At 37.9% G+C, this 16,301-nt stretch overlaps 1 protein-coding gene across 9 annotated transcripts in view; it reads left to right on the plus strand.

Annotated features, from left to right (window-relative positions):
- Nucleotides 1-16,301, plus strand: part of SLC24A2 (solute carrier family 24 member 2) — a 111,526-nt gene that overhangs the window by 45,484 nt on the left and 49,741 nt on the right. For all 9 annotated transcript variants that reach the window (XM_056514492.1, XM_056514497.1, XM_056514489.1 and 6 more), the window contains exons 3-4: nt 8,894-8,932; nt 9,978-10,086. In XM_056514492.1, the coding sequence (XP_056370467.1) occupies nt 8,894-8,932; nt 9,978-10,086 (148 nt within the window). The remainder of the gene's footprint in view (nt 1-8,893; nt 8,933-9,977; nt 10,087-16,301) is intronic.

Consider the following 16,301-nt stretch of genomic DNA (forward strand, 5'->3'; position numbering starts at 1 on the left):
GCACCAGCCTGACAGAGCCCAATAAGCATTTGGACAGTGCTCTCAAGCACAGGGTGCGAATGTTGGGGATGGGGCTGTGCAGGGCCAGGAGCTGGACTTGATGATCCTTGTGGGTGTCTCCAACTCAGCATAGTCTGTGATTTATGACAGAGGCATTTGAGCAGTAACTGGTGGCTAAAAGGATGCTTACAGCTGGGGTAGTGGCATGTTCTTGTGCGTGTGACCTCAGCAGTTAGAGACTACAGACTTCAAGATACCAGACTTTAATTTTTATTGTAGTGGAATGGAATTACATAAAAGATGGATGGAGTTACTGTGAGTTTCTCTTCTCTTGCTAATTGAAAGACCTTGCAGACTGTGATTTTGGCTGGTGTCCAAAATAACATTTCTCAGCAAATGTCTCAGAGAAATGTCATGTTTTGCAGTGCAGCTTATCTGGCAGCTTACAGGTGAAGAAATGCTTTTGCCATAGGCTGTAAATGGGATAAAGAGGTGAAACACAGCTAAAAGCTGTACCTTAGCAGCATCTGTAGCTGCTTAGGCTGCCACCCTCACTGCTTCACCATGTTTTCCTGTAGCTATGGTCTCCTGTTACAGCCATGTAAATTTTTCCCAACTCCAGCACATCTGCTTTCCCCAATGCCTTATGCTCTTCGATCACAAGGAGAATTTTCCTTGGAGCTGTATGTTTTGCTTAAATATTAATTAGGAAGCTGTTTTGGGAGGACCAGAATTTGCAGAGATGAGCAGCAGAGCCACTGCTTCTGCACTGGCCATGGTTTCCCTGCAGGCATCTGAGTCATAGTTGTAGGGACAAATCAGTAGTGTGAAAGGCAGTGTGAAATAGCAGACTGATGAAGGAAGGGGAGCACAGAGATTTTCTTTCTATCCTTGGCTATGCCATGGAGGACACAAATTTCTCTGAATTTCTCTGATGATCCAGACATTGAGAGCCAAAATAGAGGAGGTCTGATTTAAGGTCTGGATGTTGTAACCCTTCATTTAGGAAGAACAGTGTCATTTAGGTCTTTCTGCCCCAGTTTCATCTCTTAGCTCTAAAGGAGTTAAAAGTAACCTGGCACATGCATACTGCAGATTGTCCAGAACATATCTGGTGGTCTCTAGAATCCCAGCATGCAGGGATGCTCTTGATTTCAGAGCCAAAAATCTTAGGTCTCTTTCATCTAAATTCTAAGCAGAACATTGTAGAAAAAATAGTTAAAAGCAGATGTAATCAGAGTAAGACAGAAGCTAATGTAGTCCTCTTTTTTCTTCTCCTAATTTGAAGAAAACTCTTTTGTTTTATCTTATTATTGTAAATGAAATCTGACTTGCTTTTCTGTCCATAGCTCCATCAGGCACATTTACAGTACAGTGCTGGTTTCTTATCTGCAGGTTCTTCTGTAAAATTTCTTCTTTATTTTTTCAGAAAATATTTTCTCCCTACTATTTCTTACCCCTGCACCAGCTATAAGACAAACCCTTAGACAGCATTTCTATGTTTCATTTGATAAGAAGGACCTAAGTGACAGTGATGGAAAAGCTGAAAATGGTTATCTGAAGGATTAATACAGAGGCAGATGGTATTCAATGTCAGTTAGGAGGACATTGAGCCTGAAATTCTGTTTAGTCAAATAGGTAAAATTAAGATACTTTCTTTTAGCAATACTTTGTCTTGGACATGATGTCTAGTTTCGCATTGTAAAACTGAGAACATGCAATATAATCTAGTTAGTGGATGGATGAAAATAATTAAACCATCATATTTTCATTTGTTTCCCTCTTACAATGTAGAGGAATTAGTCTAACATCCTATAGGATATTAAAAGCACAAGTGTTCTGTGTGCTTTGATTACATGAATTCTCATATAATCTTGTAAACCCGTAGGTTCAGAGTTGTTAGAGACATCAACAGTGCAAAAAAATCTAAAAATCTTAGATGTTTGTTAGCTAACAAATCATTGTAGGAGGTACATTTTGATCCTTTACCTATAACTATTGGAGATGCTGCTCTCAAATATTTGCTTTGCAGCTTATTGAAATGAACCGCTATGTTGTGCTCAGCAGGAGATGCAAAACCCATAACAGCCAGTTAATTGCTGTAGAGAAGGCAGTCATACCCAGCAACCTGCCTCTGAGGCAATCAGCCCTCTCCATAAGAACAAAGTTCTTTACAAACAGTGCCTTTATTCCTAGTTACCAAATGGGGAAATGGAGGAACAGAAGCTGACTGCTAGATTTTGCCTATTACACTGGTGTAAAACTGATACCCATGTTATTGCAGCCCATAGCTGCCAGCATGCTCTCAGGAATGATAGTTTCATGTTTTGAAACTCAGCTATTTGAAACTTTTGTACCTCAGTGCCAGCTGTATTGGTGATGCTTTCCTTTAGACCAACTCTCTCTTTTTTCTTTTTTTTTTTTTTAAATGTGAGTTAGACCACTTTAAATGTTATTACTGTTTCGTGGAAATGATAGTCCCACAGGATAGCCAAGGCTTTCCCTTTGGCCAGTGTTCTATGTTCCATTATCTCCCTTTCTAGCACTGTGGGAAACATCCACTGTTGGCAATACTCAGCTAGCCTTCCCAACATCATTCATTATTGTATATATTTTTTTGCTCACATTCTTCCTGCAGCCCCTATCCAGAGAGCTCAATGAGGCATTTCTGCCAGCTGACAATAAAGTCAGCAGAGATCCTGGTAACAAAAAAGTCACCTGGAGGGGAAAGGCTGCCATGAGATAAGATGAGAGAAGTGAGCAGATGTTGGTGGAACAGAGACACGACTGAGAGGGCAGCTGAGGATGTACTGATTCAGCATTTCCTCCCTATGGGCTTGCAGGCAGGCTTCTTCTCTGCAGCTGGAGCTGTCCTTCAGGATCTCCAGGGTGCTGGAGGTGGAAAGGCAAGGAAACTGCAGCCTTTTTGCCCATGAGATGAATCCTCTGCATTATACAGCCAACTGACTGCAGTGAAATTTATTCAGGAGCTGCAAATCAGCATAGCAACAGCCACAGTTGAGGTTTGTCAAATATTTTCCCTCTGGGAATTATTGTGACCACTTCTAAGGCAAACTCTGAAACCTCCATTATCTGTAGCAGATACTTTTTGTATTTAGGCAAGGAGAAGTACCCAGAAATGCTTGTTTTGCTGGCTTCTTACTAAGCCACTCATGTTTGATTAAGTTGCAAGAAATGAAGAGCAAGCTTTTCCTGTCAGGAGTTGCAGTTCCTATGGTGTAGTTGCAATTCAGATTCAAACCTTTCCAGTTTCATCCTTACAATTTGTTTCCTGTTTCATAGGTGATTTTACTTCCAAAATTTCTTAAGTTTCAAGAACTTTTACTTGGAGCACTCACTAATGCCTTCTCACATAATGTTTCTGATGAAGTAGCAGCATATTAAAGACTTTAAATCCACGTTTTTTAAGGTTAGCCACATAAACCCATACTGAAGTACTTATACTGTCACTTGTGAGCACGTTTTGTTCATGTGTATCAAATGACTGCTATGTACCTAGATTTATTTGTTTATTTATTTATGGATCATTTTGCCCTCCTGAAAGCTACATAGACATACAGAGCTGTGGTGCAAAATTATTTGACTCAAAAAATAGCAAAAGGTGACTTCATTAGTAAGTCTTGAAATGAGGATAAGAGGGACAACTTTAAACTGCATAATTACTTCTGACACTAAGGTGATTAAAAACTCATGAGGTCTTTAAGCGTGAGCTATTACATTGCCACCCTAAGCCAAAGATACCTGACTTTAGGCAAGTTCAGAGAAGGTAAGAGACATGGGGCAGACTCTTACTTACACATGATGAATAACTAAACACCATATAATTGGTTATACAGTGTGATTAGAAGAGCCTTATTTCACACAGGGGGATGCACAGATATCTGGAATTAAATCAGTTGACCTAACTTCAGTGTGTGATTTAGCAACTGATGGCTTACACCATCCTTTTGTCGCTGCTCAAATCAACTAGGATGCATCTCTTCTGAGCATTTATGAGGATTCACTATGTGCATGCACATTGGGTAATTGCATGAACAGACTGGCATAAAAGAGACAACTGATCGGAATTAACAAAGCCTTTTTGCTTTTTCCAGAGCCTGCAACTTTCACACACTGCTTCTAAGAAGCAGTTGTAAGTGGAGCCAGACCATTTTGGTCCAGCTTAATGCCTTTGCAAGTTCAACCTCTAATTCATTAAATTCTTCATTTTGATAAGAAAAACAACTTTACAACCTCAGTTTAATTTTGGATGTGGTTTTGTGAATCATATTTGCTTTCTTCAACAATACAGAAGTCTGCTTCTTTAGGTAAAACTCCCTGGTTTATTTTACTTTTAGAAGGGGAAAGGTGAAAAGAAGGAAGAAGGCAAAGTGAAAGAAAACCTTAGCGTATTTTTCTACAGTGTGGTAACTAAAGCTTTTTCCTCCTCTGTTTTTAATTAGATCTAAGGTCCTGTATGCAGTGTTAATTCACAGTCTGGATTCAGATACTGATGTCTAAGCAGTAATATATAAGTTAAAATCCTTACCATCAGTTTACTATAGCTTAAATACAGAGGTTTTCCCTTGCAGCTACTTACAGCCTTTTTACAAAAAATTATCTAGAGAGTGGGTAATGAGGGCTTCACCTTCAGTTATGAAGTTCTACTGACTTCACTGCAGCACCTGACAAAGGTTCTGGAGGTGGTGATGGTCAACTTTTTTTTCCATGGATACCTAGAATTTTAATTTAAGTATATTGGGACCACTAGGATTTGATTTTTCCAGCCAACCATCAAGAAGGCAAAGGTTATAACTTCGGATTGTTTTTGAGTATTCACAGAAAGGAGCTCTAAGGGATTCTAATTTGGCAAAATTCAAAGATGCCTGTATTCAGAGAACTAGCTGAAGTATTGCTTTCATTTTTTGGTTCCCTCACTAAGCTTATTAGGCTTATTTCTGAAAAGCCTAGCTGAATTCATTGCTAGAATTTTACTAATGCCTTAACCTGACTTACCATATAATTTCAAAGAAATGCAGAACAGTTCTATTCCAAATACATTACTAGTGCTCCTTAGAATACTGGATTGTACAAATCAACTAAAATGTCATGGGTTTACTAGATTGACTTCAGTGGCTGCCTTTGAAATCTATCTTTTTTCTCCAGTTCAGTCTAACAAAAAACCCTACAGACCTTAGGTGTGAGGTTAGAGAATCCTAGAAAAGTGCTCCAAGAAAACTTACTTTCTGTAATTTACTTGAGGACTGACAAGTGTGACTCACTGCCAGCTGTGAAGTGGCTGTGTCCAGATGCCACCTTTTAAAGCAGGCATAAGAGAGCTGGAGAAGTTCTGTGCTAGAAAGCATCTTGAGACAACTTTACAAATTCCTGTCTGGGCTCAAATAATACAATAACTGGAGACGCCGTATTGCATTCAGAACCACACTGCAAACCAACAAATGTCCCTAAATGTCACTATTCCTAGAAAAGCTGATTGATTGATTGATTGATTGATTGATTGATTTTTAACAGCTTTTCATTATCATATTTGGAAAATATTTATCAAGAAGAAAACATATGAGACCTCACACTGTGGAAAGGGTGTTGAAATCCCATTACATTTTTACTTGCATTTGTTTGACAACTTGCTTTTCTCATGTTAGGAGATGAGAATGGGCAGTCCAGTCCACTGATTGTTTCTGGCTACTGAGCCTTTAACATGGAAGCTTTAATTAGAGCAGCAGCTGCTTGAGCTGCAGACAGTCAGCTCTGATTCTGGCTGTGGATGATTCACGTTACTAGCCATCTCCTGTTAACAGGAATGCTCAGTGTCAAATACCTAGAGCTTTTTATAGATTCTGCTCCCAGCTGTCATGATGCCCTTTATGTCAAAGGAAAGCACCAGGAGACCCACCAGGCACTTAGTGAGCCATCACCTCTTACATGAGTTGCACAGACGCCTGGTTTTCAACAACCTGTGTTCCCAAACAGGCTCAATCACTTATGAACTTAGGTCATTGACAAAGACAGATGTGTGAAAAGAATACCAGAAACCATCTCTCCCAGCAAGTAGACATTTTTTATGTATTCTTCCTGAAACAAAATGTTTTAAAGACTTTCAGCTCATCTGAAGCAAGCTTGAATAAATGATCATTGGTGGCAGCAGGAGGATAGACAAATTCTTATGTCCTGCTGTGGGTTATGGAAGAACTAACAAATACTCCACTGAATTCTCCAAAAAATGTCTAATGATTAATCATTTTATAATTCTGATAAAAACACAATAATGGATTGTGCCCCAAATACTTTTGAATAAGAAGGTACGCTAGAATGCATTTTTTTTTCACTTTGCAGAATCATAATAAATTCATGGTTTTAAAGAGATCAAAGCAAAAGATAATTTTTATTAGTAAAACCTTCAGAAATGTTTGTACTGTATAAGACATGGAACTTTCATCTCTTTCTGATCCTAAGGGAACTAACATGCAATAGTTGCTATGATTTAAGAACAAACCTAACTTTATAGCTAACGTGTTTTCTTTTAAACATCATTGTTGAGTGTGTCCACAAATTAAGTATTTGCTCCCAATGCAAAGAAGCTTCATGAACTGGATCAGTTTTTAAGTGTTGTTTCATATTAAGACAGCATTAAATGCCTGAATACCCAATGTTTCCCCAAGGGAAAAATGATACTTTAAGACACTTTCTCATGCAGTGTATGATACCAAAACTAAATAGCAAAGACATGTTCAAAACTTGCTGTGAACAGTAAAACAGCTTCATTTTCCATCCTGGTGTGGACAAAATGCCATCCAATACTGTAAACAGCAACCCAACTCAATTTTTCACTGTCATAGTTTAAGACACTATTTAATAATTTATTAATTATTTTTGGTTTTTTTTTTATTGTTACTCCAGGATATAATCCAGGAAATATAAATATTTAGTATCACCAGAATGTCAAACAATTGTTTACAATCCTGTTTTTGAAATTTTCCTGAATATTTTTGCTAGAATATAACTTTACTGACAAGTTAAACTCAGAAACAATTGCATGGATAATGTGGAAAAAATAATTTTAGAAATCCATTTCATGGTGTATGTCCCAATTTGTATTGGCAAATAATTAAATTATTTCACTCTTCTGTTTTCTTAATGCATATGGAAAATGTGTTTCATTATTCTTTTCTTTTTTATATAATTATATTTTACTAACTAAATTATATGGTGCAAATTATCAACTAGCTCTTTTTATGCATTAATTTAGCCTCATCCCATTCTTTTTCAAAATAAATGAGAAATGTTTCCTTCAACATGAAATTTTGAAAAGTGATAGTCTTCAGACCTTTGTGAGGTAGAAAGTACAATTTACTCAGTTTCATCAATTATACATTCTCATATCTTTCAATATTAAATATAAAAAAAATAGATTTTTTTATCTTCAGAAAAATCAACGTTTCAAATGATAAATTTTTTTAACTTCTAATCAAGTTCCACTTTTACACATTCATCTATCTATCACAGACTTTACCTCTATTACTATAGCCACTGATCTTTAGGGCTCAACTACCCTAAACTGCTCTTTTTTGGAGACAATAAGAGTTTTTCCCACTTGTCCTTTTTTGCTTTCTTGCAAATTTTGCTGTGAGATGGATTTTTTTTCTGTGAAGGTCCCTCAAAATACTCACATACAAATAGTGGATTTGCTCATTTGTGTGGGTTTGTATCTGAAGGACACATGAATATGTATAATATATAACCATACATATGTAGACATTAGGCAGCATTTTCTAAGATACATCTACTTTTTAAACGATATTTTAGAACACAGATTTTGTATTTTCTTTCTGATGCCTTTTATTTTTATTCCTTTCAAAGTTCTTTTTGTGATTGCTTTCTTTAGTAGAGTATAAAATTTTTTCCTATTATTTTCTAACACAAAGATAGATTTATTTTAGAGGTAACAGATAATTCCTTTATTAGAACAAAGATGTTTTTGTTGTCTGATTATCTTTTTTTCGAGTTAATAGTCAGAGCTCTAGCAGTATATTTTTGACAAAGAGTTTAGTTCTCATTATTCTTGTATTTGTTATGGAACATAAAGGATTTGCTCTGTCATCAGTGTTTGCTCATAGCTGCTTGCCTTGCACTTAACCTTCAAGGTTAATTAACCCAAAAGGCATGTCAAAAAAATTACTGATGAAGTGTATCCAAAAACTGGGTTTCACTGAATGGGAGAGAACCTGTTCCATAGAACAGTTGTGATGTAATTTGTTTTGTGTGTATTACATAGCACTAAAGAAGAGTCCTTGAGATGGAGAAAATAATTTAACATCATTCAGTCTCATTTTCCTCATGGCAGGGCAGTATGTGCCATGTTGCTTGCCCTTAATCAGAGCTGCCAGTTTGAGCTAAATGGTAATTTGTAAGGAGTGGTTAAACTGAAACACATTTTTTCATTTCCTTGCCTAGTCTCTTCCTGCAAAATACCAAGGTTACTCCATTTTAGGCTTCTTGTGGAACAGTTGCTCAGCCCTGAGTTTCTTGTTGCCCTTAGCCTTCTCTCTTCACTCTCTCAAACTGGTTGCTGCACAGGGAGTTTGGCTCCCTGGGTAATTTGTATGAAGTGAACACTGTGATCTGCAGCCCAGCTGCTGTGCCAGGCCCTGAAATGACAACAGTTGCTGTCCAAGAAACTGCCAAGAGTTAAAGACACTTGCACACTGCAGTGTGAATTTACTCTGATTTCCTTGATCAGTAGGATGCCTTGAGTGGTTCAAAAATCTATCACAACAGAATTCATAGGAACAGACATGTGTGATGTTCTGCTGCCTCTCCATTCCCTGTGTGCTCCATCTGACACTTCTTTTTGTTCTTTTTCCCATTCATGCAGTCCCCTAATGCTGGAGACAAGGATGACCAGACATTGACGGTAGGCAGCAATTATGCATCTGAGCATTTGTTTCTCAGGAGGGTGGTGAGGCAAGCCTTACAATTGGTTTGGCATGCATCAACATTTTTCTAAATTACTGGGATTTCTTTCTCCTCCTATATTGCCATAGAGTTTAAATAATTTATTTCCAAACATAAAGCAGTGAATTAATCTTCTTTATTGGTTTCTATAAGTTATCGTTTTTTATGTGTATGACTCCAAAGATTAATCCATGTATTATTGCCAGGTATTATTTTCTTCAGTGTTTTTTCCCCTCTAATTAGATTTCAGGGTCTTTCTAGTCAGTAGCCTGTTGGCTCTCACTATCCTTTTTATTGAAACGAACTGCCACAAAACAGTCTTACTCTATGAGATACATACAGTGCGTTGATTATTGTTCTAGGCAGTTGCATGGGGAACAGAATCTCAGAGTATGTTTTATATTTAATTACAAGCACGCAAAAGATGCTTGTACCTTAAATTCATTGCTGTAGATGTCTGTACTGCCTCACCACAATCTCAGTCTCTTTTTGCCATGAGAATCCAGTGGATTGAGCCAGAGCAAGGACCATATTTCTGACTGAGTGTCATTTAAAAGAAGTACCGTTCACCCTTTCTCTGCATACTTTTGATCACATGCATACTTTCAATGTACTGAAGTAATAAAAATTATAACTTGCTTCAGGGATTCCAACAAAAGGTTCTGTAAAGAAACAATTTTTTTTCTTCCTGATGCAAGTATGAGGTTTTCATTTTCTCAACATTTTATGAGTTTTCACAAAGAAGCATTCTTTTTGCCATGTTTTTTTCCCCTGAGTCCTGGGAGACTAATGGCTCTTCTGACAATCCATCCTCTTCTGAGAAATTGTCTATACTTCTGGCAATGAGTGATAAAGTCTGTCACTTAACAGAACCTGCTATAGGCAATACTTCAGAATGTTTCATTGTGCAGTGAGGTGTGAGATTAATTCATACTGTTTCAGACATCTTTGCACAGAAACAACAAAAAAAACCCCTAAATTCTTCACCATATGTTTTACCCTAGACCAAGCCACGTCTCCAGCGGGGAGGAAGCTCTGCATCTCTCCACAACAGTCTGATGAGGAACAGCATCTTCCAGCTCATGATTCACACACTTGACCCACTTGCTGAAGGTATGCCTAATAATTTATTTTTTTTTTGGCTTTCCGATGCAAAAGCAAACAAATTATTTATTTTTCCTTTCTCTCCACAAAACTATTTTTTGCTTTTCTCTTGTTTTCATCTTGCTTTTCTGAGTGTGTCTAGATTTTCTGAGAGAGTTCTGTACTTTTATGGTGTGATATACATACTCCCACCAAGACTTTCAACTTAGGAAATATGTTCATTGCTGTGAAACTAAAACTGGTCACTTGGTTGATGCATAACTACTGATTCTCTTCTCTTCCGGTGTCAGCAGCAATGTAAAAGTTACACAAACTGTATCATCCTGTACTTTCATAAAGATTTTTGTTTGTTTTCCTCCCTGATTTTGATTTTATTTTTAAACAATGTCAAAATGGTGGATAATTTGTCAGGTGCACTGTAGAAAAGTGTGAGATTCTGTTGATTTGACTTCAGGTTGTATAATGCTGGCATTAATAAAAATGCACCCAACATTCCTCTCTATTATATGTATGTAAACTGTTTACTTGCTTTATCCAAAAGTGGTGTGATTATTATTTCTTTGACAAATTGCAATAAGAAGACAACTGCCTTGATCCTAGAAGCTGGCAGGAAAACCATATTGGCTTTGCAATTGTGGAGTGATCTGACTCTCAGATTCTAGTGGAGCAACCAAAAAAATTCAAAGCCTTGTGTTATTTGATGTCTGTGTGTCTGTAGGACTTCTCTTGCTGCAATAATAGATGTCTCAAGAAATAGCACTTGTGAAGGAATGGGGAAGTACTAAAGAGACAAAAAAAAATATTACTGACAGACCTTTCAAACTTCAGTGACCAACAACTATATATAGGACTTCACATGAGCATACATGACAGATTGAAGACTATAAGAAAGCTAGAATTGTTGACTGGAGCACAATTTGAAGCTAATGTAAATTGAGAATAAGATAATCTCTCAGGTATTTTTCCATTGCTCAAGCTTATTTCACTTGTTACCCATACATAGCTTGTTCAGTGTTCAGACCTGTCTACTTTTCTGCTGTAGTAAGCTTGCACTGTGTAGTGTGATCCAGAGACTTTCCCCTTCAAGATAGGGAAGGACAAAAGAGGCTTCAAATCTGACATTCATCTTGGTAGAGACAAAAGCGCTACATTTATGAAAATTAGGTATTACTTGTAATTAAGTTTGTCAGGTAGCTCAATCGTGGTTTTCATTATGTCAGTAAAACTATTGAGATCAATGTGGATTGATAGAGATGTTTGCAGTGCATAAATCTCACTTGAATTAATCAAGCAACATTTTCTTCAGTGTTTCTTTGCACATAATACTTCACTTTTTACAGATTTTTTTTCCTTTCTGAAGTCTTACATTTGTCCTGGAAGTAATACTGTTTAAATAAAAATGGGAATAGAAATATGTTGTGGCCTTCAAGTGAGTGCAAGGCAGTAGACATTTCATTGTCTGGACATTTTGTTAAAACTAACTCACTGAGTTAAATTTACAAAGGGGAAAAAGAATCTACCTGCATTTTATATTTTAATGCAAAATTTTCATAAGAAATGGCCAAAAAACTGCTGGAAAATAGCCTATGTATGTGCAGATATTTAAGTTGGTATATACAAAGAAGCCAGTATTTCAAGCTTTTGCTGACTTTACAGAATTCAAATTTTAGTTCATGACAGCATGAAAGTGCAATTCATTCAATTATTTGTTTTTGCACATGAAACTCTGGTTTTAGCTTTTTATAAACAGCTTTTTGTGACTGTAGGAAAAATCTGATAAAAATACATCCATGTTTCTGTCACACATTATTAACCTCTTCTGAGGCAGCGCTTCATTTGTGCACAGACTCATCTTTCAAGATCATTTGCACTGCAGGCAGTTTGGAAGGCAAATATGAAGAGTACTGAATGTCTCCACTGAACACACTAGTTTTCTGATATTTTAAGCTTTTAAGTGTCCATATTAATTATTATCAGCTTATTCTGCAAACTTCCATGAAAGAAACGGTGTTTTCATTTGATGCAAATACTGTGTCTGGTCATGGCAGGTAATACTAGTTAATAATTTTGGATGTTCTTGTATTTTAATCTTATATTCACTTAAAAAGTATGTGTGAAAATGGATGTGGGTACCTACTGTATACAATATTAATTATCTACTTGGATGTGTATGAACTTTACCTACCAAATTCTCCCCATGTTTTTTTTCATGTTTTAATCTGTGTATAATGACATTGAAGAAGCAAATTGGTGCATCATCTTTATTTTAAGAGTCTTTTGCCAGCTAAGTAATTTCTTAAGCTGATAGCATTTGATTATTGCAAATTGAAAGAAATAGTATTTATTAAAAGTGTCTGAGAAATGCAGTCCTTTGCTCTATAAACCCATTATGATTTAAAAATGTAAAGGATTACCTGGTGCCTTCTCTGGCCAATGTGGCTCTCTTCAATTTACATATCCTTTCCTCTACCGCAAAAAACTCAACAGTTTTGAGTTTTATGTAAGCAAATAAAATTAGCTCTGCTGCACTCATGTAATGAATGATGATGGAGCAGCTGCATGACCTGTGAGGCTAAAGGGTGTTTTCCAAATAATTTGATACAAGTATGGATCAGACTCAGAGGAATAGCAGAAAGATGTTATAAAAATTTTCAGTCTTACTTTAGCCAGCTTGAATTTCCTCAGTATTTCTGCCAGATGATGACTTAGATCAATAGGTCAAAAGCATTGCATCATTTGCTGAATTTGTTGGATTTGTGGAAAAAGAGCGGTTTATGAAAGCATTAAAAGGTGCCATTCTCAGAGAAAAACGTTTGGAAGGTGTTTATCAAAGTTTACATACATGGGGACTCTGGCAACCCCTGGGCATACTCCTGACACCTCCTCCTCCTCCTTGTTGCATATCCTTTTCCTGCATTTCTCTAGCATTTACTTTGCCTTTCTCCCACTGGATCTCACTCACCTGCACCCACCTTCTTTCAGCCTTCTCCCATAAGATGCCTTCTTCAGCACCTGCTGTCCTTTTGGGGGCTGGGTCTGTCAGTCAGGTCAGACACCAGCAGCACTGCAGCTGTCACAGCCAAGTGGAAGAGTGTGGGTAAAGCTCTGTGCTTGATTCTTGAGGGCTTCTAGATCAAATATTGCCTTTAGCAGTTACATTTCTAATTTTTGCACTGCTGCTGAGGGATCCAGATTTTCTTCCTCTTTAAGTCAGTAATACTGTTACTTTCCCTTGAATAATTGCAAGGGAAATGGGGCCATGGGAAAGTGTGCTGCACTGTCATTTGGAGGTGTGTGGATTTTTGCAAGGGTGACAGAAGAAGTCCCATCTGCATCCTCTTGGTAGCAAAAGCAGTATGGAGTGTATAAACAGGCTGTGTGACTATTAAAGATGAGCTTGACCTACACACCATTATTACTGCATTAACATTTAGTGTATTTATAGAAAACCAGCTCATCAAATTTACTTCTGAATAATTCATTTGTGTAGTCAGAACCAACCTCTGCCACAATTGAAAACATCTTAAAAATGCACTTGATTGCAAGTAGGATAACATGAAATAAGAGAGTAAGATTTATTTTCCACAAAATGTGGATAAACAGAGCAGTCCCAATATACTACACACTTGTGAACCTGTCCTTCCTTTTCCCTTTTCGCATAACTGTAGTTTTGGCTTGTGGCAGTCTTGTGAAAGCCAGCTTGCAAACTCTCCAGGATCAGTAGGCTTGCAAGGTGTTCAGCCCACCTCTGACAGATGAGTAATATCTGAGGAGCTGCTGGATATTTGGCTCTTTGCATTCAGGCAGGTGTGCAGTCATGCTGTGGATTTAGCAGTCTAGACAAGGAAGGCTTCTCCCCTTCAAAATCTTGGTCTCAGTATAAAGCTTCTAAGAAGATAAGAGTTCAGCCACTCTAATAGGTGAATGTGTAGGATGTTTGTTAATGGGACATGAGCTTTACATTACAGCTGAGACATCATGACTCATTAAAAATATATGTATTTATACAACATTATGTTTTTGTTTGCTTTTATCTTATTACAGAAATAATGACCTTGATAGACATCATTTCCTGAGGATTAAGATTAATGACTGCCTGTGTTTCAGGCTATCATCAACTCTCAGCCAGTCATTAATCCCCAGGAAATCCTATGCCATATTTGCTTCTGCTTAAGTGCTAGTCTGGCAATCCAGCTGGTCTGTTCATAACACTACCCGTGAGGCAAGGATGGCATCATCTGACCTGCTGTGTTGGTCAAGCCCCAGTCCAAAATCCAAGCAACCTGAACATAACTCATGACAACCACTGATCATTTATAGCTGTTTTCTTCTGAGTCCTGTACCTCAGATACCTTTGTCCTAGTTTTGGAAGGGATATTCCTGGGTTATGAAAGTGTAGCTTTTACAAAGATCTCTACATTTTTTAAGAGAAGATGGCTGTTGTTGTGCAGTTGGAGCAGGGCAAGAATAAGATGGTAAGTATTTTTTATGGAAGTGTGCCATGAACAGTAATCCTGTCTTCTCCCTGTAAGCTGTAGGTTGCTTTAAAGATGACTCCTTCAGGAGTGTGGAGAGAGCATTTTCTCTCTACAGGTACTCTGTTGAATAGGGAAGATACCAGCACTGAAGTGAGGAATTAGAGCACCAGTGCAATCTGAGGCTGCATTGTTTTTCTTGCACAGCTTTATCAAGATACAGGAAGAATGAGGTCTTTTCATTATCATAGCACCCCTTTTCTGCCTGCTGATAATGTGCCAAAGGCCAGCAAAACATCTCCCACAAGTGAGGATTTAGCTGGTTGCTGACTTTCTTGCTCCTGTGTGACAAGGCTATAACTCATATGCAAATGCCATCCTCTGCATGAAAATGAGTGTGATATAAATCTCTGTCATGGCTTAGTCCCCAGTGAGAAGTAGGTATCTTTGGCAATTTTCTCCTATTCCCATCTCGAGTCCTATTTCCAAAATGGAAAACTACAGGATGTACTTCTGCAGAGAATGAATTGTTTATCTTATATGCTGTACTTTTTTTTTTTTTTTTCTTGAAGATATAAATATGGTGCATGTTATTGGTGAGAAAAGTAACCTTCTGTTACATAAAGCTGAGCTTACAATTCTGTCACTTCCTTCACTGAATGCAGAAAAATACAGTACTGTCACTGTTCTGACAAAAAAAAAAAATGAAACCTGCATTCATACTTCTCAGGAAAATAAAGAAGAATCCTCAAAGTTTTTTTACATAGTAGTGAATTATTTATAATGGCTTGGTAGATGCTGTTGTGTTCCTACATACTGGTCTTAAGGACTTTCCAGCTTTTCCATTCACCACAAACTATTCTGCTTCATTTGCTGCTGCCACTTGGGTACTTTTTTTAGATGTCATGGAAACTGTCAGCTCACCCCAAAGACATCTGACAGAGGTTGGGTTTCCTTTGCCTGCACGGTTACTCAGCAGCCTCCCAGCAGTTGTCTCATTTTGTAAAAAACTTATGTTCTTACTCTTCCCACGGCCCAGGTGAGCTGCACCATCATGTCTGTGCTGGCTGCCATTGGTGCCATTGGAAATCTTGTTTGCCTGAAGCTGTTTATTTGCTGTATCCTCAGAGAAGTAAGGCCAAGCAGCTCAGCTTACACCAGCTCATGGGTAATGCTCAGCTCCTGCATGACTGAAGTAACCTGAGCACTTCCACTTTCCTTATCTCCGTAATGTGGATCTCAGAAGTTATTTTCAGCCTTAACTGTTCTTTGATTCTGTGATGTTGGAGGACTTGAATGCACTTCATAGAATCACAGAATTACAGAATGAACTAAGTTGGGAAAGACCTTTGAATTCATCTAATCCAACCTATGACCTAACACCTCCTCATTAGCTAAACCATGCCACTGAATCTTTTTTCAAATGCATCCAAGGACTGTGACTCCACCACCTCCCTGGGCAGATAATTCCAGTGCTCAGTCACTCTTTCAGTGAAGAAATTTTTCCTGACATCTAACCTAAACTTCTCCTGGCACAGCTCAAGACTGTGCCTTCTGGTTCCATGAGCTGTTGTCTGGTGAAAGAGACCAACCCCTACCTGCCTACAGCCACATTTCAGGGAGTTGTGGAGAGTGATAGGGTCACCCCTGAGTCTCCTTTTCTCCAGGCTGAACAACCCCAGCTCCCTCAGCCATTCCTCACAGGGTTTGTGTTCCAGCCCCTCACCAACCTCGTTGCCTCCTCTGGAC

The sequence above is a fragment of the Oenanthe melanoleuca genome, chromosome Z (genome assembly GCF_029582105.1).
Source record: "Oenanthe melanoleuca isolate GR-GAL-2019-014 chromosome Z, OMel1.0, whole genome shotgun sequence".
Classification (NCBI taxonomy): Eukaryota; Metazoa; Chordata; class Aves; order Passeriformes; family Muscicapidae; genus Oenanthe; species Oenanthe melanoleuca.